Source organism: Xenopus laevis, chromosome 2S (assembly GCF_017654675.1).
Source record: "Xenopus laevis strain J_2021 chromosome 2S, Xenopus_laevis_v10.1, whole genome shotgun sequence".
NCBI classification, from domain to species: Eukaryota; Metazoa; Chordata; class Amphibia; order Anura; family Pipidae; genus Xenopus; species Xenopus laevis.
This window is the reverse complement of record NC_054374.1, coordinates 72,617,475-72,644,776: the sequence shown is the minus strand read 5'-3', so window position 1 is coordinate 72,644,776 and position 27,302 is coordinate 72,617,475. Positions and strand designations below refer to the sequence as shown.

Genomic DNA, 27,302 nt, shown 5'->3' with positions numbered 1-27,302 from the left:
AGTTGCGCCTGGCGCAACTTCGCATCTTAGCGAATTTGCCCCATGGCATCTATCTTCCAATGAAAGAACTGCCATGCACCTTAGGTATATGCATTTTGGTTAGAAGCCCAATTTTATGAGGTTGCTAAAACTCACAGTATAAACATAAATACTGTCCAGTATTTACACAGAATATAAAATAATAGTTTCCATTTTCTGTTTCACTTTATTATCTATAACATGGAGATAGCCCATTATTGGGGCAGGTAAGAATGTAAAGTCTCATCAGATACAAAGTAGATCAGCCACTCTACATCTCAAACTCCAGCTGATACTGTCAGGGATTTCCAGATGTGCCTTCCTATGGAAACTGCACTGTTGGCCAGTGTATTCCCCTTGGCATGGAGAGAGTTAAGGATGAAAGCCTTACATGGGAGTTGTTCAAGCTTTAGATGTACAAACAGGGTGAAGAGAGGAGGGATTGTGGCCAGGGGGGTTACTTACAAAGAAAAACTTCCTGGAGTTGTCAGAAGAATGTTAGTTAGAGATATAGGAGCTGTCTAACTGAGGCAGGGAGGGAGAGACTCCACAGAGCAGCTCAGTGAGTCAGGGATAATAATACACGTGTGATCTCTGCACAAGACACTCTCATCACCCAACCAAAGCAACTGACCTAAAAGACTTTGAGAAGGAAAGCAGGTGGTAATTTCAAAGGAAAGAAACATACCATAATGGAGAGAAGCATGATCCTGTCATTGGTTGAGTGCTGTATTTTGCTGACTGTAGTCCACATAGCAATGGCATCTTACCTGAAAGAGATGGAAAACCCTAAGAAGCATCACCATAAGGTTCAGCATGGGCCCTGCAGCTATACCTTCCTCCTGCCTGAGGTAGATAACTGCCCCTCACCTCCAGCTGACTTCCAGGTATCCAACTCCCTGCAGAGAGATGCACCTCCACATGCAGAACATCAGTGGCCCACTAAGAAGCTGCAGGATCTAGAGAGCATAACTGAAAATAACACACAATGGCTACAAAAGGTGAGATATGTATTCATACTGGCTGCACAAGTACAAGTTCACATTAGTGCAGTACAAGATAATAACACGTTGATAACTCTGTATTGTGGCATAGGTATTTAATTTAAATGGCTACTATATAATGATATTATCATATATTTATATATTTATGTTACAATTTTAAAATTAGATAAATATATATTAATGCTATGTTGTGCTGGGTACAAAGTACATTTTTGTGGTAGAAATGCAAGAATGAAGCAAATTGAAATTAAATACAGGGCACCTATATAGGTATGTTTACATCAGTATGGGTGTGTGCATTGATGTCTGATAGGCGCCTGTGTATCAATTTGGGTGTACTGTAGTGCCCTGCTTTTACATATGGAAACTGGTAGCTCCAGTTCTTTTTATGCTATTAATTATACCAGCTGCCATGTGCAAAAGCAGGCACTATAATATGCCCAAACTTGGTTGGTCTCACAACAATTAATCTGGCTTTTTGACTAAGAAATATCTGCACAACATTTTGGAGCCTCCATATAACCCTAAAATATGTGTTGTGGGCAAATGCATAGCACAAGCTGTAATTACTGGTATGGGACCTGTTATCAGAAAACTGGGGGTACCTGGGGGTTTCTGGATAAGGTATTTTTCCGTAATTTGGATTTCCATATGTTAAGTCTACTAAAAAATAATTTAAGCATTAATTAAACCAAATATGATTGTTCAGCCTCCAATAAGGATGAATTATACTTTACCTGGAATCAAGGTACTGTTTTATCATTACAGAGAAAAAGGAAAAAAAAAAATTTTTTAAATTGAATTATTTGATTAAAATCGGTGGGAGATGGCTTTTCCCATAATTCAGAATTTTCTGGATAACGGGCTTCCGGATACATCTAGCTTAATATACATCAGTGACAGATTTTTTTTTTTAAAAAATTAGTTTTTTATTAACTTTTTTCAAAAAGACATACAGAAGTACAGAAGAAAACAAAAGAAAGTCTTACAATCGTCTACCCAGGGTAGTCAAAGGGTCACATATTAGTTACAACAAAGCAATATGCATACTTTTGCCTCATGAGGAGCAATACAACCATGCCTAATGCAATGCTTGGAGTGAGTGAGTAGCAGTGTCAGGCAACTCAAGCCAAGGACCCCATATCGTCAGGAATTTGTCCGGACACCCTCTAGCTAAATACACTGCCTTCTGCAGGGGGAGAATTTCATTTATCAGTCGTTTCCATCTGCATAAAGAGGGGGGGGCAAGTATCCTTCCAAGTCAACAGAATGGCTTTCTTAGCATAATACAGTAATTGCAAATAAAATAATCTCTGGCACCGGGGGAAAGTAATTGGTTCAGTGTGACCCATTAGACATAGCTCCGGGGAGCGAATATTCGGTAAGTCAAAGCTAGATTGAATAAAATCTAGTACTTTCCTCCAGTAACCTTGTATAATAGGGCATTCCCAGAACACATGGAAGAAAGTTCCAACCTCTACCCCACATTTGTAGCAGGTGTCTGGTGTTCCCGGGTATATCTTGGCAAGCCGTTGGGGGGTAAGATACACCCTATTGAAAAATTTTATCTGAATCAGTCTATCCCTATTTGACATGGAAAGTTCTGGAATCTGCTCTATGATTCCCTTCCAAGCCTCCTCATCCATAGCTGGGATATCTACTTCCCATTTAAGGCTTAAACGTTCCACATGTCAGCCCGAGGGTTTCTGTAAAATAGCGTAAATCCATGATATGGCTTTTTGCAGCCCTGGCTGCCGTAGTAACCTTTCAAGCGTGCATTGGTTTAAGTCTAAGGGACGGACCCGAAACTGGGCCTGAAAGGCATGGCTCAGTTGCAGATAGCGGAATATCATATTAGTTGGTAGCTGGTGCTCTATTTTCAAGGTCTGGAAGGGTTTAAGCTGCCCTCTCTCTACAATTTGGTGTAAGTATTTGATGCCCATAGACGCCCAAAGCCCAGAATCGGGAAGCCCCTTAAAATGTTGGAGGTTGGGGTTTTCCCATAAGGGGGTACCAGACGACCAGGTGTCTTGGCGGGGGTACATGCGCTTAATATATAGAGTAAAAATTTTTATCACTGGGGTCATAGATGAAGTATGGGGAAAACCGGAGTTCTCTCCTCTGTACAAATGATTTGCGAGAGCCTCAAGTGAGGTGGCACACGCCGCTTCCGCCAAGAGGGCATGGTTATTCATATCCAACGTCAGCCACCAGTGGGCATAAACCAGTTGTGAGGCGTGGTAATAAAGCAAAAAATTAGGCAACGCCAGGCCTCCCCCTGAAGTAGGGGACTGGAGGGCTGCCAGGCTGATGCAGGGGGCTCGATTCTCCCAAAGAAAAGAGCTGGTTATTTTGTCCAATTGTTTGAACCAGCTTTGGGGTATATATGTTGGGGCATTATGTAACTTATATAAGAACTTAGGCAGGAATATCATCTTGACAAGGTTCGCCCTTCCCACTAGGGAGAGAGGAAGGTTGGCCCAGGTGGTAGTTTTCCTGCAATATTCTTGTAATACTGGGTCTAAGTTGTTGGCTATGTATTCTTTAGGGTCTCTATGAATAATCACACCCAGGTACTTAAAGGAGCTAGTCCATTGCAGTGGGGAGGGGGTTCGAGCCAGGGGAGGTATCTGATTGATTGGGAATATTGTAGATTTCTCCCAATTTACCCTCAGCCCAGAGTGAACACCGAACTGGTTAACCACTTGCAGGAGCCTAGTTAGTGAGGCCCCCGGGTCTGCCAGGTATACCAGCATATCATCAGCATACAAGGACACCTTCTCTTCCAGCTGACCTAATCTGAGACCAACTATGCCTGGATATTTGCGAATCTGAATGGCCAGTGGTTCTATCGCTAACGCAAAGAGAAGGGGGGAAAGAGGGCAGCCCTGCCTCGTGCCTCTATGTAGCTCAAACGGTTCTGAAAGGTAGTTATTGACTTTTACCTTCCCCATCGGGGAGTTATACAAAGCTTTAATCCACTTGACAAATCTGTCACCCAGACCAAAGCGGGCCAGGACCTCCCACAGATAAAACCACTGGACAGTATCAAAGGCCTTGGCTGTGAGACCACAACCCTCTCGCCCCTGTTATCATGGTGGGCTTGAATATTTGTATACAAACGCCTAATATTGATATCTGTTGCTCTTCCTGGCATGAAGCCTGTCTGATCTGGGCAAATCAGATGTTCTATTACCTCTTTAAGCCTGGTAGCCAGGACCTTGGCAAATATCTTTATGTCTGCGTTCAGTAACGAAATGGGACGATATGAGTCACACAGATGGCTGGGTCTGCCCTGTTTTAAGATCACAGTTATCGTCGCTAAAGAGCAGGAGAGCGGGATCAGTGACAGTTTTAACACACTGCACCTTTCTCATCCTTGATTTAAGGATTGCTCTTCTAGAGATAAGTGTATGAGGTGAAAACATGGAGGTTGTTGTTTATTGTCCTTTTTCACAGGATAAATAGTCAGTGTTGCCACCTTTCTGGTTTTAACCTGGACAGCCTGGATTGCCAAAGAGCTGTCCAGGTCAAAACTGCCTGTGCAGGATTTTTCGAGATTAATGCAGTGATCAACATGCCGCCAGTTGCTATGTCATAACTCCGCCTGTGATGTAACCTTCCCGTGGCGGCGATGCCCCTCCCCAAGTGATGTCCCCACACCCCTGCCTGAAGTTAGCCACAAGATATTAAGACTAATGAATAGCAATGATATATATCAGCAATTAAATAAAATTATTTTATGAAAATGGAGTCTATAGAAGATGATCTGTGCAACACAGACCCACATGACCATATTGTTGTTCTTATTATTGCCCTACAATAAACACTTCTCTCAGGATTAGGCTCCCTGTACATGCATTCCGACAGCATTGGATGTTTTTACAATCACGTGCTGTGGGTCTTGTTTGTGCTTGATTTATATTTGCTAGCTGTACTGGCTGTATGTTAGCATTGTTTATACACGGAGTTGAGCATGAGCATTTTCTCTACATGCTGTACATTTTTTAATTTTCAAATATAACATTAAGTTTCCGTGATTATGTATGTGAATTCCTTCATTTCATACATAAATAAATAAACCATGAACTTTATATACAAAAGCAGCAATTAATTATGTTCTTTCGAAAGGCAAAACGACAGATTTGAATGCACAGGACTTTTTATGATGTACCATTTATGATGTTGTGTCCCTATACCATGGTAATGCATGCATAATACCCAAACATTGGCAACATCTGCATCTAGTTTGCTTAGGATAGTGAAAGCAAAACTGTGAATTACTTATGAAAACGTTCTAATGGTGGATGTAGTACATTTGATAGGTGAGCACAGTTGCCTAAGTATAATGTATGTTGCAGAAATACTCAGGCAAGGATTAATAATTTAAGATCTCAGGATATGATTTGTTACAAAGTGCCCAGTTATGTTTTATCACTAAGTATTGTACCTAACCTATAACTGAAATTCAACGTAACTTTTCCCCACAAAAATACATTCACTGGAATGGTATTGCAGACAATGACCTACTCTGGATTAAGAGTATTTACATCTGGATAACAGATTTTATCAGATGACTACTTTATATTACATTTCCTATAGCTCCCACTGGTGGCCTTGTAAATGTTATCATCAGCTTGTGGTCTCTGTCCCTGAGACAATGTAGAATATCTCACATGGAGCTTTTCTATTCAATTAAACAGTTTCACACTGATGCAGTCTTTTTTTGTTACTAGAAACATGACATGACAGGACATGAAGGACCCAGGCATCAAAATTAATGTAATAAAGATGTTCAGGGAGGGTTTTTTAGTAAAGATAACACCAACATGATGAGAGACGGGGCAGACAGAGAGAGTGGTCTTCAAAGGATCTGATTAGTGGGAGAGGGAACAGACATGAAGCATGGGGAAACGTAAGATTCCCACAGCACACGCCTGTCTGTTTCTGGGCTGAGGGTAAGAATGAAGTATAAGCCTTCATTTATGAGAGCAGCAGGGAGGAATTATGAGATAAGCAGAGACAGCTTTCAGTGATAGCCAAGGGATGCAGGGAGCACAGATTCCAAAAGAAAAATTGGTTACTCTTAGGTTTCAGAGAGTAAAGAGAAGGGAGCAGACTATGTTTTGTGAAGAGGTATACAGTGTGTATGAGATAACTGGCGTTTAGTATAGTAGTTAGAGGAGGTAGAGTAAATCTACAAGATAGTCAAAAGGAAACAGATAAAGTTGAGAAAGTCAAAAGAAAAGGTTTAGTGAGAAATATTGTAGCTCTCAATCAGAAATGTTTCCATGGCAGGGTTCAAAGGATATTGACCCCCATCAAGTTGTCAGATTTGCCTTAGTCTGTTTCCTTTTCTGTATTTTGGCTCTGCATCTCCAATAGCCCTATCTACAGACATTTACAGTATACCTGAATATAGTTCTTGCCTCATATTATCACCTTTATAAACAGCATATGCATTGTGTATCCAATGTGTATTATAGTGCACAAAAAGCCCATATTCAGGTTGGAAAACTAGGGCAAAGGAAGCTGGAAGAAAGAGCAGAGCGGTTCTTGCGCTAAACTTGATGGCCTGTTTATCTTTCACTAAGGAGATCTAAAAAATAATTAAAGCTTCAAGTATGGATTCATGGTTCTGGTTTACTAGGTTTTATATGTACTATTATACCAGTATATCTGGATGCATAGTTGGCCACAAGGACATACAGGAGAAATATGGAAAAAGTCAGACTTTATCTCCAATGGAGGACTGGGGAGACCTTAAGGGTTATGGGACATGGGAAGGTTTGTCAAGCACAGAAAATCTGCACTACCCACAAGCAACAAATCTCCCAAAAATACCTTTGCATTGGTGAGAGTGGAATTCTCTGGTGCTAAAACATGGTAATCACTGAAAATGGCCTACTCCTGCATTTTCCTATGTTTTAGAGCTGGAGAGTCCCACTAATACGAATGCAAAGGTACTGTATATTAAGGAGATTTGCCTTAACCGGGTAGCAATGATCTCCTGTGGGCATGTGCATAATATATAAGAGCACAGTGACTGGAAGTCTGGAAATGAAACACAACAAAAGAATGCATTGTAATGCATCACTAATTTTTAAAGGAATTTAGGATATTTCATTTAGTAAGGTTATTTTTTTTATCATATCTGAACTTTCTAGCAGACAATCCTAATATATACAACAGCACTGGCATTGCAGAGATGGGAGAGAAGCACTGCCATTTGGCTGAGGTTTCACCAACTCAGCCATTAAAAATGATACTTTGCGCCAATATTATTAATAGGAAAAAGAGATAACATAGTTATGTATACACAGTAATAGGAGATTATATGTTTGGACATTCTAAGAGAAACTGTGAATGCTACACAGGAATTCTAAAAAGATCTATTAGAATCTATTTTTTTTGCAATTATCATCTTGGCTACACTGAACCTCTATTAGGCCATCTATTCATAATGTTAACCAAGACTGTATTGTGACAGACATCTGGATTTTCTTAAGTTATGGAGTATTAAAGTAATCCAAAACAAGCAAAAAATTTGGGGGGGCAAGTGCAGTTTCAGTTGCACAAATTTTCGGCAGTCTCTTTTGCCATCCTGTGGATGCATATAGCTATGAATTTCCATCCCATTGCAGTTGTTTTTAACACATTTATGTATCTACAAAACTTACACCTGGGAATTGCTACCCACCAAAGGGCACATTATAAATGATTGGATATCAGACTTTATTTCTCTTATCATATCAATTTAGCAGAAAGGAGCTCCAGAACTGATTTCAGGTTTGCCAGAGGATCCCTGCAATATCTCATCTATTGGAAGGGCTTTAGTCCTTAAGAATCAAGCATTCTGATGTTCCTGTTCCACACTTGATAAAAATATTCCATAAAATCCCCCTAGAAGCTTGCTTGTAGGGTCCTGTGTCCTGTCTGGGGGGGTGGGGTGGTAATGTAAGAATGCAGAGATCTCTGAGGCACTGAAATCAATGCAGTCGATGCAGTGAAATCAGATCCCACATCAAAACTTTGGTGCTGATATGGGGGCAAATTGATGATACTATAGGGCCAGAGGAAAAAATGTCAATATATATAAACCCCAATGACATCAATTCCTTGTCCAACTGTTATTGAAAAAAAAAAATTTTAACTATAAAATCTAAATTTTTAGTCGAAACGATCAAGACGATTAGAGAAAAAACTCTGAAAAAATGGTACAATTCGGGTTTTCGCTCAATTATATAGAGTTTGCCCTGATTCGATTAAATCATGTTGTCTTAATAATAATTAAGGTCACATTGTGGATTCTAGTTTTTTATTTTAAAAAATCTGAGAAAATTGGATTTTGATAAATAACCCCCTCAGTATCATGAGACAGGATAAAAAGAATAGTATGAGTAACACAGAAGAAGAATTACTGTAGCTTATATGAGTAAAAACATACAGAAATTATTGCCTTACATCCATCACTATTATAAAATATGATAACAACTAGTGATGGGCAAATCTTTTGCGAAAAATCATGAAATCAGAAAGTTCACAAAAAAATTTGAAATTCTAATGTTTTCACAAAAAAATCGTGAAATTCGAACGTTTTCACGAAAAAATCGAGCAATTTGAACGTTTTCACCGAAAAAATCTAGCAATTCGAACGTTTTCACTATAAAATTGAGCAATTCGAACTTTTTCCCGAAAAAATCTAACAATTAAGAACGTTTTCACGAAAAAAACGGAAATTGACATTGATGTTTCATGCTTTAGAATGATCCCCCATCTACTGCTTTGGACCCCCATGGGAGGGAGAGGTGACATCTCCCATAGTTTGTGAATGTGTCTACCCTCCTTTGGCTGTTATATTGTAAGTTTAAGGAACGGGTCCCAAATATTTCTCTGGGATGTGTAGGGATGTGTAGGAACATACCACACTATAGCCAATGCTTATTTCATAGAGAAATAGGCATTTAATATAAGAGCAATGTACAATGGTGGTTGTACAAAGATGTTTTTATTTATCAACCAAACATTTTGTTTGTAGGCAGGGACTACAAAAGAAATTGTATTATGTGCATTTCCCACTGTCACCACAACAGTAACATTCTTAGCATAAAAGAGAGATGTTTTGTATAACCACAAATGGTTCGTCTATGGGTTGCAAAACTATTCCACTGACTAAACAGACTCATGTTAATGACTCTGTCAAACATAAATCATGTAAAATGTGCTTGGGGACCTCACAAACACCATCATTCACCGAAACTACAGAAATCTGCCTGTCGTTTGTGGCTACGGAGAACAAACTTGCGTCTGGGATCGCCCTTTATATACAACAGATGTGTAGACAATTAGCGGATAATTCTGTTACAGTAGAGATGTGTCAGATTTTAAAAGCATTTGTCTTTTTATTGGAAAGCACAATATTTATAAAATATAAATCTTCTGTTTTCTATAGGCTAGGGAGGACAGCCTGAAATAACTTTTAATGTGCTGCCTATTATTGGTTTGTTTTCTTAACAAGAGAATCCAATAGATAATACGGTAGTGTATATTAACAATGTGAACTACTTCTTGTATTCAGCTGTGCACACAGAAAAGCTGGACAGAAACACTGTTTCTATTTGATACTGGTTTTAATATCAGCAATCCACATTGTGTTCTTTTACTATTAATGTTATTTATTACATATTAGTCTTGCTTTTAAACTGTGCTTTTAAAAAAATTATTTTCTAAAAAAAAAAGTTTTTCTAGACATATAAATGCCCTTTGATTACTATAGGTATAGCTTTATGGGCTATTTCAATCACACATAAACGCCTTATGCCAAGAGGTTAGGTTACAGCCCCAAATCTGAGCGTAGTCATGTGAACTTTGACATTTTGTGGTCTTCTCACTAATATCCATTCATTTTTTTGTGCATTTTTTTTTTAAACTTTCTGTTGTGGAACATATCCAAAAATTCTATCATCAGTAATTGCATGCACTTTCTGGTGCCTTACAGTAAGCAACATGTTAGCAGAGGAGAATGTTTGCTTCTGGATCTGTTATAATCATACTGGACCTTGCAGGCTTTGAGGATTGTTAGAGTTTTTCTTGAAACAATTTAGCCACTCATCTGAGTGGCTTCTTCAGTTGAACCGAAGTGGTAGGGAATTTAAAGCATTGAGGGTACAGACATGCAAGCATTGAGGCAGGTGTTAATCTTTCAATGTAAATAACTGGAATTGTGTATTGTTTTGAAGCCGTTGGGGTAAAGATGTAAAAGCAGCAATGTATTTTGATAAGAAACGATGTTGCAGGCCCCCTCCTCTGTTCAGGGATGGTTTCTCCACTTTGGTATAAATGGCCTCTTTCACAACTCTTTCAGCCCATCTGTCCTCTCTATCCAAAATGTGCACATTGTTGTCCTCAAAGGAGTGTCAATTTTCCTTGAGATGTAGATAGTCTGCTGAGTCTAGTCCTCAGAAGTTACGGTAGCCCTTCTATGTTGGGCCATTCTCTTACATTGAAAGATTAACACCTGCCTTAATGAAAATCAAGGTACCATTGTGACTGGATCACATTTTCACACATCTTTGAATTTCAGCCAACTCCTTACTGAAGTTCAATGGAACCATTGTGATTGGATGTCTGTGACTTTACTTACCTCAATGGTTTAAATGCCATTGGAGTGGTGGAACATTTTCAAGAAAAACCCTAAAAATTCAGTTGCCTTTGACTTAATTCTACTAGATACTTTATTGAATATCTCATTGTTATGAAGACCTAACATAGACATACATTGAAACAATGTGCACTGCAGGGTATTTGTGTGTTACTTTCCATATACCCAGTAAGACTGCTAAATCAAATCTATGTAGTCTGTTTGGGTTTGCTTTGTTTATGCTAAATGGTAAGATGTTAAATAGTATGTTTTCATTCACGTATGTGATGCAGTACTAACATGTCACTGTACTACTTAGTGTGACTGTTTTTTCCCAGTTGTGCATTTTTCTGCCAGCATTGTGAATCTTTGCTGATAGGAGCTGCAACTGTAAATTGGTTAACAAAAATTAAGAATTTACAGAGATCATGCCAGTTGTAACAATCCAGTGCAAATGGTCTTTTATTTACATCCTGTTAAAGAGGAACGCAATAACGCTAGTGGATGTTTAATACATTTTTTTATGAATAATTCTTTTTCTTTTATTATTTCGGGATTTGTTTTTGAATAGCTCATCCTAACATTTTTTCCTGCTGAAACTTAACACATTGTGCTGTGAGTTGCTGACATTTAAAAGGGATAATGTGACAAAAGGCACAAATTTACACAGGTCTATTCACCACTACCAACCAATCAGCAGTTAGAATTTACTTATAACCTGTTTGAAAGCAAAGTTTTTACTGGTTGCTTGTTACCAGTGTGAAAACAGACATCTGACTGGTTAATATACTATAGGTTACTACACCTGGGCAAACTCTGCACCTTTTATTACATTACATTAAAAGTGCATTGAAGAACAGGTGTTGGCATTTATAATCAAATTAAATAGTAATGTCTCTGGTTTGCTTTTAATATAAAACATGTGCAGGTTAAATGACCTCCCAACTTTAACATTATACACCAATATAAGCTTCCAGATCGCTATTAGAAAAATATCAGTTTCTTCAGTAACGGCTCTGACTTCCCCTTTATTTACATAGTATACAAAATACATACCATAATTCCCAACAACACTGGTGGGATTGGCTCTCATAGATCCCTATTTCCTGATCTAAACATTGTTTTGAAATATATATGTGGTGTTCAGTTTATTTATGGTTTTCATTTTCTGTTACAGCTGGAGAGTTTAATCCAGGATAGTGTAAGAGGTGAAACTGGAGGTGGCCAGGGGTCAGCAGTGCAGAATCAAACAGCCACCATGCTGGAAATTGGCAAAAACATACTAACTCAAACAGCAGAGCAAACCAGAAAGCTGACCGATGTCGAGACCCAGGTATCTGTAATGCTTGGAACCCAAAGTTTTACAGCTTTTAATGAGCTGATTCTTGTAACATAATCTGTTATTGAGTGTGATTTGTGCAGTGACTTTTAACTATACATAAATAATAAACAAATATATGTGTGTGTACGTTGGTGTGTATTTTAGGTTCTAAACCAGACAAGTAGGTTGGAAATCCAGCTGCTGGAAAATTCTTTATTCACTAACAAACTGGAGAAAGACATGATGATGCAGACTCAAGAAATAGTCCAAATGCGTGAAAAGAATAGGTAAAACTTATGCCCTGTAAAAGACCTTGTGCATCGATAATGGTGCCTTGTTCCCATCTTATATGTTTTCTAATATGAATAACTGCAGCCTGCCACTGTAGATACAACATGTTTTATGGGCAGCATCTTAACAGAGATTCCCATTACTTGTGCTAAACAGTTTTTTTCTATTTCTCCTACCCACCCACCCAGTTTCTTAGGAGGTCTTTATGCTGAAGATATATAGAAAAATACAATAGTTTCTTCCTTTTTCTATTTCTAATATATTTCTTCTTTTTCTTGTTTTGCATATCTCTCCCTCCTGCCACAGTCTATTATTCAGCATCTATCCTGAAGTGATAGAAAAATGAATGCAATAGCTGCATTCATATTATTCAGGTTAAACTAACTATTTATTTTTACCTTACTTATCTTTTATCTTATGCCCCTTATCTTATATCTAATTTCTTTTCTAATATTTCAGTGATGTATGACCAGTGGTTTAAAAGGAGGCTGGCATCTTACTACATTTCATCATCAATATAACTACTCAATTGCACAGCACAGACAGAAAGTGTATTCTTAAGTGATTACTGTTTTCCTGCCCTTTTAGCCTCCTTGAGCATAAAGTCCTGGAAATAGAGGAAAATCACAAAAAAGAGATTGAAGGTCTTAGATCTGAGAAGCTCCAGGTGGATGATGTACTCACCAGGCAAAATGGATTGATTGGGGAGTTGGGACAGCAACTTAGCGAAGCAACCATGAACAACAGCATGCTGCAGAGGCAGCAGATGGCCATTATGGAGACTGTTGGGCAACTAATCAACATGGTTTCACAATACAACCGTGAGTATCTACTTTGATGCATCCTATTGAAAAAAAAAATTCACACACTAACACAAATAAATGTACAGGCTTACAGAGTAACAAAGATTAACACATGTTATGAGATACAGGATGGAGCCATTCCCTCTCTCTGCCAAATGGCTTTATTTTTCAATTCCATGGACACAAGCATCAATTCTAAAATGTTTTTATATTTCTATAGAGAACTGATTGGCATTGTATTGCTTTGAATCATCTCCTGAATAGGATGTAACTAAGTGACTTGCAGGGACGTAGTTCTTTTTGCATTTGCTTGGGTTTCTTTATATTGCACTGGCCATTACCAACTAGTAGCTCCTAATAAAAGAGATGCTAGTTTGGGTGATTGTGAAAGTGAAAGTTCAACTGCAATACAGGCTAATGCGAATGATGAATACTGTAGTCAGAAGATCAAAAATATTGGAAATTTGTTTTATAATTTTAAGAGTTACTTTCATTCACTTATATATTAAACAAACAAGTGATGTGCGGAAAATTCAAAGATGCTTGTGCTTTTTAAGGCAGCTGCCTAACCAAACCCATCTTCTCAAAATCAAGAATAAGAGTTTCCTTTATGCATGACTATATCATTTTGGTTTAGGTTTATTAAAGGTTAAATCATGCAAGGTCAAAATGAAAAAGTGATAGTATTCAATTAAATCCCTAAACCTAAACCTAAGCACTTTTCATGATATTGAGAACAGTAAGTAAACTTTAAAAGGCAATGCTTCAAAAGCCAATATTCCTTCAATAACAACATTTTCATTTAATTAATATATTGTTTGGTAATTCAGAGTAAAAGTCCTATGAAAAAAACATCTACACAAAGATTGCTTGGCTTTTATGTTTCTCAATGTTTATGTTTCTCAACAGATATTCCAGTCATACCCAAAGAGGATCAGATGACGTTTCGTGATTGTGCAGATGTTTATAAATCTGGCTTGACCACTAGTGGAGTTTATACTTTGCACTACTCAAACACAACCAGCACAGTGAAAGTGAGTAAGACTGTACAGTATTGTATTGCTTATTTCAGTCTCTTCAACCACAAATAAGCTAGTTACATTTACATATGCACCAAGATAAAAAAAAATTAGGTGTAAACATAAATCATTTTTCTCACTTTTCAGTCATTTGCATTGTTCTGAGAAAAGCCATGTCCAAAACTATAATTTAATAGTGAATCTAGGTAATCTAGAAAGATGAATTTATCTTCCAAGTTATTTAGGAAAGTGTTAATGTATGAATACATTTATGAAAACTGAGGAATGTTTTCTAACTGAACAGTTAAACACATTCATTTTCAATTGGGTGTTAGTTGGGTGTGAAATTAGAATTTGTTAATCCTAGACGCAAATCGCATTTGGGGATAAACGCTTTTGATAATAGAATAAATCGTTCTAATGTAGAAAATAAATGGATAATGTCAGAATATCTCATAAGAAAATATATAAAATAAATTTTATATCAGCCCTGTTTGTTTAAACAAGCTTTCACAGGGTTCATTATAAGGCTAAGAATCTTTTTTATTTTAAATGTAGTTTGAGTGATTTGCTTAAAGATTTATGCACTAAAATTTCAGCACAATTACATTTCTGCACACCACTTGTAGACACCATTGCTCTGCAATCCTTGGCTGCTCCATGTCCAATATACTAGTGGGCTATCGCCCTACATTATTTATTGTGAAACAGAAAATAACGATACAATGGATTTTATTTATCACAGGATCACAGGATTATCTGTCTTAATTGCCCTTGGTTTGCCTATACATGCCTATATGGACAGTTTGAAACTGGCCAATCATTTCTGAGCATGCATGGCCAATGTAAGTTCCAAGAATTGGTGCAAGATTAAATTTAAATCACATTTTGCTCACAAAGCTTCCTCCTAGGTAGTTTCCTCTGAAAATAAGGTCGAGATAAGCATTGAGACAGAAGTTTTCCATCACCTGATAATCAGTTGTTAAACCAATTATAGTTTGAAAAAAAAAATTGATGTTGATGATTACACTCATACAGGGAGTTCTGCTATAATCAGAGTGAAAATAGATGTATGGATGTATTAGTGTGAACCTCCTACACGAGTTGTAGTTTTCAATCATTTTTTAACAGTGAGGGATATAAAGGGAAGCTGGCTCCATTTCACTGCAAAGCAGCCATTAGTTAAAGGCTAAAGAAGTCTTGTTTGACCAATATAAACTGTAGTTTTATAAGCAAAGGAGATTTATTACTCTGCCAAACAGGTGCTAAATTTATGCTGACAGGAGAATACATAAACCTTAATACCCAAAGAATGCTGATTACACTGCTCTCAAAGGCCATGCATTCCACATATGCAAAGAATTTTAGAGGTAGACAATACAAGCCACCTGTAGCATTTTCCAAAAAATACATTTATCAGCCTTATGGAGATACTTAACTATTCTAATTGACCCTAAAATGTTTTGTTTGCCTTCATTATTTGTATAAGAATAATAACATTGGTCTGCATGGTAGTGATTAGTCTGCTTATGTCTAACCTGTGGCCCAACCATTTCATTAGAAGGGGAAATTATTAGAAGATGCTGGGAGGTTTTTTAATGAAAACAGCTGTTGGGTTGAACATTGAACATCAATATTTGATGCAGTTTGTACTGTATTTCTGCCTTTGGCATACAGATAATAAGGTAATAACCATCCGTTTTATGCAGGTACTGTGTGAAATGGATATAAGTGGAGGAGGATGGACTGTTATCCAACATCGCAAGGATGGATCTGTGGATTTTCATCGTCTCTGGAAGGAATATAAAGAGGTGAGACATAATGGGGGGGTTATTTATTAAAGCCCGATTTTTTCTGGTCGGGGTGAAAAAGGGTGAAAAACGTAAATTTTTCAAGATTTATTAAACCCCAAGGCTGCTAAAAGTCTGATTAAAAAAGTACTCCATCTCAAACCTGCCGAGGTCATGTGGAAGTCAATGGCAGATGTCCATTTTACAGTTGGAAGATATCACAATCTGCGCTGGGTTTCGTACAATAATCAGAAGAATTTGTGGTTTTGGGGCAATAATCCAAATATATCTGGTTTTTCAGGCGACAAATCCGAAAAAATTGTAAGATTCACATTTTATTATCTTATTGAGTCTGTTCCCGCAGCAGATTTTTTCAAGTAAATTTATTGGTAAATATGGTGAAAATGTAAACGGGAGTTTGGTCTAATTGGTTTTAAGAAAATAATGAGACATTTTCAGATTTTAGTAAATAACCCCCTTAGGGTCCAAACATAATACGATCTTTTAGAGTCATTTCCCGCACCAGATTTGTTCGAGTAAATTTCTTGATAAATATGGTGAAAATGTACACCGGAGTTTGGTCGAAGTGGTTTTAAGAAAATAATGAGACATTTTCAGATTTTAGTAAATAACCCCCGTAGGGTCCAAACATAACATAACAGCCTATAGAATTGTCAGAAGCTTATCATTTCTAAACTAGAACAAAGCACCAGTGTCCATAATTGTAATAATGCCAACAGGGCAGTGTACTATGTGCAAACCTCTGGCCAGGCAGTAAGTACAAGGTTTCTGCATCCCTGTGAATAGTCACGTACCAAGATCCATTCAAATGTGCAACTTGGCTGTAACTTGATGCAACCAAATTAAGGCTGAAAACCATGGTGGGTGGTAAATAGATGCCCATGTACTTGATGTCATCTACACTAGGTCTATCTATAGATTCATGAAAGTAATAGAAATACATTTTTTCTACACTAAGGCTGTTGGTACAGTGGCATATTCTCTGCTGGCATGTTTTATGCCGAAATTCACGCTGAAGGATATGCAGTTCATATAAAGACACATTACAAGGCTTACACAGTTAAACACAATACAAATATTTGCAATTCAAACGTAAACTGATTACACATGTTCAAAGGCCTATGTATGAATAATAAAACATCTACAGAGTCCCAGAATTGTTCATGATTATTCACATTAGCCGAGATGTCACTTAACCCCCATGTCATTAAGGTGATAATGATTCAGACCTATTTCCTGTTCCCCCTAGATGGTAACCATGAGAAAAATGTGGATTGTTATCATCCTAATGACTTGGGGGTTAGGTGGCCTCTCTGCATAAGTATACCTATATACACATACATTTTCCACCGCTTATTTATGTCATTTCCTCCTGTGCAAAGTATGTTTTATGCAGACCAGACGTGTCATAATTGCAGCAGGAGTTTGGTAAAGTGTGGCCCAGATGAATCCTTGGGGTGCTCATTAGCGTGGCACTACACACAGCAGGGTTAGTAAAGCCTTTTATTCCAGCATTCCTTTCTCCTTTGCACTCACCATATATCTCAGCTTGCGCCAGATATCAGAGAAGGCCTTCTGAAAGTTTCATGGCAGCTTTTACATCCAAATTGAAATCATCTGCAAACTTAACAGAATGTGAGCATAAAATACCATCTGCTTGGTTCTGGCCAAGAGCCAGAATTGTATTTATAGAGATTTACAGTACGTTTTTATAAAACCAAACGTTAACCTAAAAGCAGGGGCAATCCTGGCCCCTCCGCCACCCCCCTCCCCCATGCGCTTACCTTTTTGCTCCTGAGGGGGTCCAGGGGGGTCCACGAGGGCGGCAGAGAGGGCCAGTATGCTAGCGCAAAGAGCCTAACTTTGCTCTCTGTGCTAGAAGAGCCGCAAATTCTGCTCTTAAAATACCCTGGTACCTAGTGGCGCGCTGCCGCCTGAAACGACAGCCTCAACTCGCCTCATTGGCGAAGCACCCCTGCCTAAAAGGAACAGCTTAACTAAGTATTTGTAACCTTAGATTAATTACATAATGCATCTAAGTGTTTTTTTTTGTGATTAACAAACTTGGCCTGTTTTTGGATGTTATCTAATTGGAAGCAATGGGTGTTTTTTCTTATGCCAAATGCATTAAAGTGAAAAGACATTTTTTCTTGCACCAAATGCATTGAACTGAATCTGTTTTTTCTTGCACCAAATGCATTGGAGTCAATGGGCATTTAATAATAAGGTAGGAGAGTCACTGAAAAAAAAAATTGCCACTCATTAAAACTAACAGGAGGAAAAATCTGCTCATTACATTAAAATTAACTTTTAGCTGTATAAATTGATACATTGCATTGGTCTTCTTCGGCATATAATCTTTACTTTACTAATTCTGATATTTCAAAGCAGATTGCTGGGTTTATTGATGCCCATCATTAATATCAATCATAGCTTTTCAGTTTAATATTTGCTGTATGTGCATTATTATTCTGTTTAGACAATCCTATTCATTTTCCCATGTATTCAACCACCCTAGCCATACTCTGTTGCAACCAAAATATAACCCTCAACTCTACCACCTTTTGGGTAACCCTATACCTTTTGGGGTCATAATCTAAGACTGGCCTGCCTTAATATTAACATTTGAGACATATGTCAAGCTCTCACTGTCTATTCACAATGGCCTGGTGCAGCCATCTTTTTTTTTAAAGATTTTTTTAAAATAATTTCTTTATTTTTTCAACAAAGAATGTACAGAAGAAAAGAGGGAGAGTATACAAATATTCTGCATAACAAATTTGCTATGAGAGATAAGTGATGATCTTAAAACATGCGATACCAAATGTAATGTTAAATCAACTGGATAGTTATTATCCTTGTTTTTAACAATTAAACTGTGTGCTCTAGCTTTTATAGAAGAACATCAGAAAAAAGCAACAGAACATTTGATAAAAACTTTGGAAGTTTTGAAGTCCTTGAAATTTCTATAGTTTATCACACATAACATTTAGGGAGTAGATGACTGGAAAACGTTATACACATGATTTGTGAAATGTTCAGCAAAATGCATGAAAAGTGGCAAGAAAAGAGATTCATCACACAGTCAGACTACAAAAAATATGCCTTCCTCTCTGCACCATTAGCCATTATACATGAGTGGGTTCTAGGGGAAGAGGCTGTCTAGGATAAAATGGTTTATATAATTTAGGATAAAACTCCCTGATATGTTTCACTCCCAAAGCATCAGCAAAACCCAAAATGTCACAATGCATTCCATACAAAATAGATGGTAGATCATTTTTAATGTAGATTGTCCTTTTAACGCTGAAATATTGAAGCAACACTTCCCAAGTAAATGTTAGATATTGTACAACAATGACATTGGATTATGAAATTATTAATAAGATTAATAATGTGTATACAGGTATGGGATCTATTATCTTGAATGTTCGGACTATCTAGATAAGGGGTGTTTCTCTCATTTGGATAACCGTATGTTGTCTACTAATAAAGCATTAAAACATTAAACAACCCAATAGAAAAAAAATTTTGCCACGATTATGGATTCATGCAGGTTAGTTACCAAGTTATCAGGTACAATATACTGTTTTATTATTACAGAGAAAAAGGAAATCATTTTTAAAAAGTTATTTGAATAAAGTGGAGTATATGGGAGATTTCTGGATTAATGGTTTAAAATCCAATGCAGTAATTTACCTGTATAAAAAGAACATGCACTCTCTCTGTAGCACTGAAATAGATATTAAAGGGTCACAATATTGTATTGCACTTTGTATCTACTAATACAATGTCAGGACTATTCCTGCCTGCTATTTTCATGCCGAAAAATTCGCGAAATTCGCGAAACGGCAAAAAATATGCGAAACGGCGCCGGCGTCTCGTTTTTGACGCCCATTTTTGACGCCGGCGCCCGTTTTTCCCACGCCGGCGCCTGTTTTTTTGCGCCGGCGCCCGTTTTTGAAGCCGGCGTCCGTTTTTTCAGAATTTTTTTTTTTGACGCCGGCGAATTTTTGCCGCGAATTTTCGCGGGCGTTTCGCGACTTTATTCGCTGGCGGCGAATCGCGCAAATTCGCCGTGAATTTGCGCCTGGCGAATAAATTCGCCTATCACTACTGAGTTGGTCATATGGTATCAAAGCCAATTTCTCCCTTACGGAGGGTGTCAAAGTCCTAAAGGAAATCTGTGGGAGGTAATGGGGAAGATTGTGGCTAGACAGTGAGGGAAGAGTTGTAAAATGGCAAAATTAGCAGACCATGGGAGAAAAAAAGTAAAAGTAAAATAATTTTTCATTTACATGAATAACCCCTAATGTTTTGTAAAACTCATGAGGTGCAAATGGACAGACTGTAGAAATAGCCACTGTTGAAAAAGAATAACCACACAGCACATCTAACAACGTTAACTAAATGCTAGAATGCATCCTTCCTATACACTATCTTTCTGTTTCCAATAAGCACCCTATCATTAAATTGCCTGTTAAGTTAGCAGGAAAGACATACCCCCCAAAATACCCCAATTTCAAAGCTTAAAGCTTGGCTACATCATGATAATGAATGGAAGAAGAGGCTGTCACAGATCTTATTTATACCCCGAGCTGTAATTCCCCCTTCATGGAAAGATTAAGAATCCTTTCAAACACCCACTCCTTTTGGAGATAAAAGCCTTAAACTGACATTTAGCAATAAAGGTATCTGCGTACAGAAAAGCAGAGATAAGACGTAGAATATTGCACCATCAATATCTTTCCATTTCCAAGAAGATTTTAAACTTATGTCCCCATGGAATATTAGGAATGACTGATGGATTATGAAGGTATAAAAGCATAAAATAGATATTGTACTGTAGAAATAGGATTGTCAGCAGGAACCCATTTAAATCTCTGTGACAAATAAAAAGAAGGCCAGCAATGCCCCTCTGTGGCTTACCAGATATTATTGTATACTGTTATCAAAGGTGCTATACTCACTGTATTTTAAATTGATAGAAAATAAAAAAAATTACGAATGTACAAATGCAATATTTTTGGGCATAACTAATTGTCTTTCCATTGGTTTTATAGAAAAGGGCCCTAAAATAATTTTGGCTATGCTACTGAATATTGTAGGATTTCTTACAGCAGACAGGGTTATGAGCCCTGTATATTAAAAATTGCCTTGACATGTCAGCAATGACAATGTTTTTTTGTTTGATTTATCCTTAGGGCTTTGGGTCCCCATCTGGGGAGTACTGGCTTGGGAATGAATTTGTTCACCAGCTCACCACTCACGGTTCATATGCTCTGCGGATCCAGCTCCGAGACTGGGATGGAAACGAAGCTTACTCCTTGTATGATCACTTTTCTCTGGGCAATGAGGATCATAAATATAGGTGAGCCAAAATGTAGACATTCTGCACATTATGGTGCAAATACATCATAGTGGTATGGTTCCAACACACACATATTTGCAAATAGCTACTTAGATGCCTGGCAAGACATCAACCACAGAATAATAAAGTACAAGTCATAACAGCCGCACACACATTGAAGGGTACTTAGTCCATCTAATAGCCCTAAGCTGGCCATGCACACACCAATGATATAATTCATTAAAAGTTTCATACAGTTATTGAGTCATGTATGATTACCCACCAATCCTGACCAGCATCCATGTACAGGTATGGGACGGGTTATGCAGAATGCTTGGAAACAGGGTTTTTCTGAATAAGGAATCTTTCTATAATCTCCATACCTAAAGTCTACTAAAAAAGAATTTAAACCCAATAGAATTGTTTTTTCCTCCAATAAGGATTAATTATATCTTAGTTAAAGGGATGCTGTCATGGGAAAACATGTTTTTTTCAAAATGAATCAGTTTATAGTGCTGCTCCAACAGAATTCTGAACTGAAATCCAGAAATCCATTTCTCAAAAGAGCAAACTGATTTTTTTTGTATTCAGTTTTGAAATCTGACATGGGGCTAGACATATTGTCAATTTCCCAGCTGCCCCAAGTCATGTGACTTGTGCTCTGATAAACTTCAATCACTCTTTACTGCTGTACTGCAAGTTGGAGTGATAACACCCCCTCCCTTTTTCCCCCCAGCAGCCAAACAAAAGAACAATGGGAAGGTAACCAGATAGCAGCTCCCTAACACAAGATAACAGCTGCCTGGTAGATCTAAGAACAGCACTCAATAGTAAAAACCCATGTCCCACTGAGACACATTCAGTTACATTGAGAAGGAAAAACAGCAGCCTGCCAGAAAGCATTTCTCTCCTAAAGTGCAGGCACAAGTCACATGACCAGGGGCAGCTGGGAAATTGACAAAATGTCTAGCCCCATGTCAGATTTCAAAATTGAATATAAAAAAATCTGTTTGCTCTTTTGAGAAATGGATTTCAGTGCAGAATTCTGCTGGAGTAGCACAATTAAAGGAGAAGGAAAGCTCCAAGACAGTTTATTGGCAACAGATTAGCCACAATAGTGCAAGCTAGAACACTATATTTATTCTGCAGAATGCTTTACCATACCTGAGTGAACAGCTGTAGACACTGTCTCTTTTTGTTTAGGATAGAAGCTGCCATATAAGCTTAGTGTGACATCACTTCCTGCCTGAGTCTCTCCCTGCTCAATTACAGCTCTGAGCTCAGATTACAGCAGGGATGGGAGGAGGGAGGGGGAGAGGAGCTAACTGAGCATGCTCAAGCCCTAGTCCTGTAGGTTTATGCTGAAAACAGGAAGTCTGATACAGAAGCCCATGTGTACACAATAGAATGAAAAGAAATACTGTGTTTCTTTTGACAGAGGAATCAGAGCAGCATTACTTTGAAGGTTTACTGGTGTATTAATATAGACCTTTCTGATAAAGCTTACTTAATTGTAGCCTTTCCTTCTCCTTTAACTGATGCGTTTTGAAAAAAACATGTTTTCCGATGACAGGAACCCTTTAAGATGAAGTAAAAGGTATTGATTCATTAAAACTGAGAAAAGGTAAATCATTTTTAATTTAATTAAAATAGAGTCAATGTGAAATGGCCTTCACATAATTTGAGAGCCTTCTGGATAATATATTCACTACCTGTAATCTTGATATTGGTCATTTTTGGGATTGGGCTGGTCTCTCACTGGCAATGGGGCTACAGAGCTATCAGCAACACACCACAGAGATTGCAGTGGCATGTGAGCCTATATTCAAAGTGGACTGGGATATAAATACAGAGTAATTGAGAATTATTATTGAGAAACTGATAAAAAAATGGTGTTTACATACCGGCATTGTTAAACCATCATTATTAAAATGATTTACACTGTAGTTGTACAACAGCAAACAATATTTATTTAAATGTTAATAAGTTTACAATAAATGATCACACAAAAGTTGCAGAATGAAGCAGAAGGATTAGTGGACCCTGATTACAAGAGCCTAAAATGGAGGCGTATGCTGTACTATGAACCAGTGGCATGGGTACAGGCAATGTATGGAAAGATGGGTCAATATGCAAGTTTGGCCCTGCTCTTGTATTATTTTTCATGGTTAGTTTATAAAATCTTTAAGAAAAGAAGAAATAAATTATATATATATATATATATATATATATATATATATATATATATATATATATATGTATTGAATAAAGTAGCCCTTATTGTAAAATATAAGGATATTAGAAGTCACAGAGGAGTCCCATGACCACATAAAAGCACAAGGCTGAAGGCAAGGGGTACTTTATTTATTATAATTTAGAGAGAGAGAGAATTAAGTACCCCCTCTTGAAAATTATTTACAAGATATTCATGGCTTTTGTGTATTATATATATATATATATATATATATATATATATATATATATATATATATATATATACACATACATACAGTATACAATAGATACATACATACAAATACAAGAGTCCTCTGCACTCAACCCATTATCAATATATTTAATTTATATATATACTGTATATAGATAGATTAGAGATTATGCTGCAGTCTTACCTTTCTGCAAAAGTATTTCTTTCTTTCTTACTAAGAACTATATTTATATTTTTGTATCACTTATGCATAGTAGTGGTATGCAGGACATGAGAACAAAATCATTCCTTTCAGCGGGGCTGTCCCCTGACACTTCCATGGAACAAACAGGACACACTTTTGTAGTGTTTGGAAGTCAGTGTATTTGATGAAGGCTGTTATTATTCACTCTTCTGACAAACATGTTTAAGCAAACAACTGGCTGCGTCACAGGGTATTTGGGTTGGCTAGGCCCATCTGGCTAGGACATGCTTTGCTTTTGTACTCCGGCACACTTCAGGCTGTATTGAATGCTTTGATTCTGCGTCCCAGAGGAAGGGAACCTGTTATATACACACCACACAAGTTCTACACTGTTATCTCAGGAGCATGACAGACACACAAAAAAGTGTTATCCGGGCACTGTTATTGATTGGCTAAATAGGAACCTGATGCATTCACTTGTGCATACCAGTGCTTATTAAAATATTTTATATATTTGGCAATTAAATGCAAACATGCTCAAGGGTAAATTAGGTGAGACATTTTGGGGTTGGTGGGTAGATGTGCTCTGTTTATCAGATCGTGTTGCCTCTTTTTATTGCTTTTATATGAATTGATTGTTAGCAGAATGTTAGCAAAGTAAACGGTATTAAGACAAAATTAAAGATTATTTGCATTCTGTGTAATGTAATTCCTCTGTTGAATGGATAAGGGTTTTCTTTTTGTCTGTTATTTGCCACTGTGTTTTAATGTGGGGAAAGCTGTCAATACTGAATGGTAGAAGTGTCTGTGTACATCGACTTCTTCTCACTTTCTCCTCTTTCATGGCTAAGCCTGTGGATAACTTATTATTTTGCTTCTCTTCAAGGCTGCAGGTGAGAGGATACAGTGGGACTGCAGGAAGGACAAGCAGTTTTAGCCCCACCGGGACAGAGTTCAGCACTAAGGATGTAGATAATGACAGGTGCAGCTGTAGATGTGCACAGATGGCAACAGGAGGTATGCACAGTATGATACCGTAATATAATTAGCTAAAACAGTAATCCTACCACAAAACCTGAATTTTAGAACATCCTTTCTCCAGGTTTCTATTTGGTCTGTCATTCATATACCGTAACTGCCTCTCAGTGACCCTAGCAACTATATTTGTCACAATGTCATTAAATTGAAGAGGCACACATAGCACACAAATAGTTAAAGTATTCAATACACATACTGTATAAATAGAAGACCAATTGCATGTTCTCTTGAATCACTACTGACTAAAGGTGGCCATAAATGATAAGATCCATTCATTTGGCGAGGTCGCCAAATGAGCCGATCTTTCCCCGATATGCCCACTAATGGCAGGGCAATATTGAGTTAATCCAAATGTTCGACCCTAGGGCGGAACGATTAGATTACAACTGGACAGGTCATAGGACCGCACTAAGTAGCCGATTGGGTCCTTGGTCACAGGAAAAATTAAACCTACCCGATCAGGGGGGCACCCATCAGAATCAATCACACACAGGCAAGATATTTTAAGCATAATTAAAGTTTATTTGTAATATAGCTTTCATATTTCTATAGAATATATTAAGGAATAACTTAATGTGCATGAAAACAACCAAGTTTTCTCCATAAATCTCTATGCTACAGTGGAAAAACGTATTTTAATCTGATGGTGCCAGTGTCTGCCCTCTACAGGACCGCCATCAGAAATCACAGGGCCCCATACGACAAAATTTCCTGGGCCCCCTGGGCTGCGCCCACCTCAAGCCCCAACTACAGGTCCACCCTCCCCACCCCACAGGTCCGCCCCCCACCACACAGTAAAAAAACAAAAAAAATATTGGTGGCTATGGTTCCCACATGTTAATAAAAAATAAAAAGATATTGGTGGTTAGGGCCCCCCATAAAAAAAATTTGTGGCCAGGGTACCCCCATTAAAAAATATTGGTGGCTAGGACCCCACATGAGAGTTGTAGGGGCCCCCCTTACCCTCTGGGCCCCCTACAACTCTCCCCCCTGTCCCTCCCTGATGGCTGCCCTCTATCTAGCATGATCAAGGTCTAATATTAGTCCTAAAATACCCTTAGCAACCAATCAGTTTTTTGTTTTAAGCAGTCTACTACCATCTTGAAATTGAAACCAAAGGTTCTATTGGCTGCTGGAGAGAACATCACTTTTTACTGAATGGAAAGATATAGTTGCTTTCTTGGTATTCTGCCCATATGTTTACTCTGCGGGTATATTTGCTAGGGTACCTGAACACTTGCTGTTCTCCATGGCCAACAAGTATGTGTGTTTGGTTGTCCTTCAAAAGTAGTGTAGTTGGTAAATGGAATCTCAGATTGGGGATAAGAATTCAGAAACAACCCTATTATGTTAAATCTTTCTCCATCAGAAAAACCAAGAGACAGAACCTTATATTTTGCTAATGAGCAGGAATATGTTTGGCTTTTAATGTCTGACTTTAATAAGAAAGTTTACCTTTTCTTTCTCAGGATGGTGGTTTGATGCCTGTGGCCCTTCTAATCTTAATGGAATCTATTACCAAGGGGGACACAGTACAGCAAAGTTTAATGGATTAAAGTGGCACTACTGGAAAGGGCCCACTCATGGCCTCAAATCTGTGAGCATGATGATCCGTCCTACAGACTTTTAAGGATGTCAAAACGAAGTGGAGAATCTTGTTAGTCATAATTGAGACTTTTACAAAGACTTTAGAAAAAGAGAAGATGATTGGGAACTCATGGACCAAGAAATGTGCTGAAGTGATCTCTGACAAGCTAGAGCTCAATGGGTGCTGCGATACTATCTCTTGTTCAACATTTATGGGTGGAAAACAAGTTTCCTTGCATCATCTTTCCTCACACCGTAAACAAATCTATTTTACATAATGTCTGCCCATTTCTCATACAAAGGAAGAACAATTCCATTCCTAGTACATTCTGGAGGCTCGCTCATTGCCCTGGACATTCAGATTAACAAAACAAATTATTTTTCAGTCTAAAATATTCAGCTAATACTATATTTTATCTCCAGATGTAAATGAGCAATAGACTGTGCTCTGTATAGTATATGTACTGTATGCTTTGTACATTCCGTTGTTTATTGCATCACACCTGCTTTAACTTTGGTGTAATGCTTGCTAGCACCTTGTTAAGATAAATGCTCAGAGCATCTTAGAAAAGCCCTAAGAGGTGCAAAGAAACTTGAATTTACTTCCAGTTACACTTCACCCATTGAAAAGTTTCAGTTTTGTATTGCGAGGGTCAGACTATAATATACACATGTATAATTGATGTAATTCATTTCAGACTGTGTTTCCGAGCTGTCAGCCCATAAACAGCTATTATATATTTTTTTAACATATACATGAAAACAGATTAAATTTCTCCAGACAACCAGA

General features: G+C 37.7%; 1 protein-coding gene across 1 annotated transcript; it reads left to right on the top strand.

The window, feature by feature from the left end:
- Window positions 1–504: 504 nt before the first annotated feature.
- On the top strand, window positions 505–27,302 carry LOC108709546 (angiopoietin-2). Its single transcript, XM_018249494.2, has 9 exons — window positions 505–1,019; window positions 11,840–11,995; window positions 12,149–12,270; window positions 12,863–13,095; window positions 13,987–14,111; window positions 15,806–15,907; window positions 21,112–21,278; window positions 24,774–24,904; window positions 26,395–27,302. The coding sequence occupies exons 1-9, from the start codon at window positions 711–713 to the stop codon at window positions 26,553–26,555; spliced, it is 1,506 nt and encodes a 501-aa protein (XP_018104983.1). The 5' UTR covers window positions 505–710; the 3' UTR covers window positions 26,556–27,302.

Coding starts and splice junctions, on each gene's coding strand:
- LOC108709546 (XM_018249494.2), top strand. CDS start 711: ATGGAGAGAAGCATGATCCTGTCATTGGTTGAGTGCTGTATTTTGCTG. Junction 11,996..12,148: donor TGACCGATGTCGAGACCCAG/GTATCTGTAATG, acceptor TGTGTATTTTAG/GTTCTAAACCAGACAAGTAG. Junction 13,096..13,986: donor CATGGTTTCACAATACAACC/GTGAGTATCTAC, acceptor GTTTCTCAACAG/ATATTCCAGTCATACCCAAA.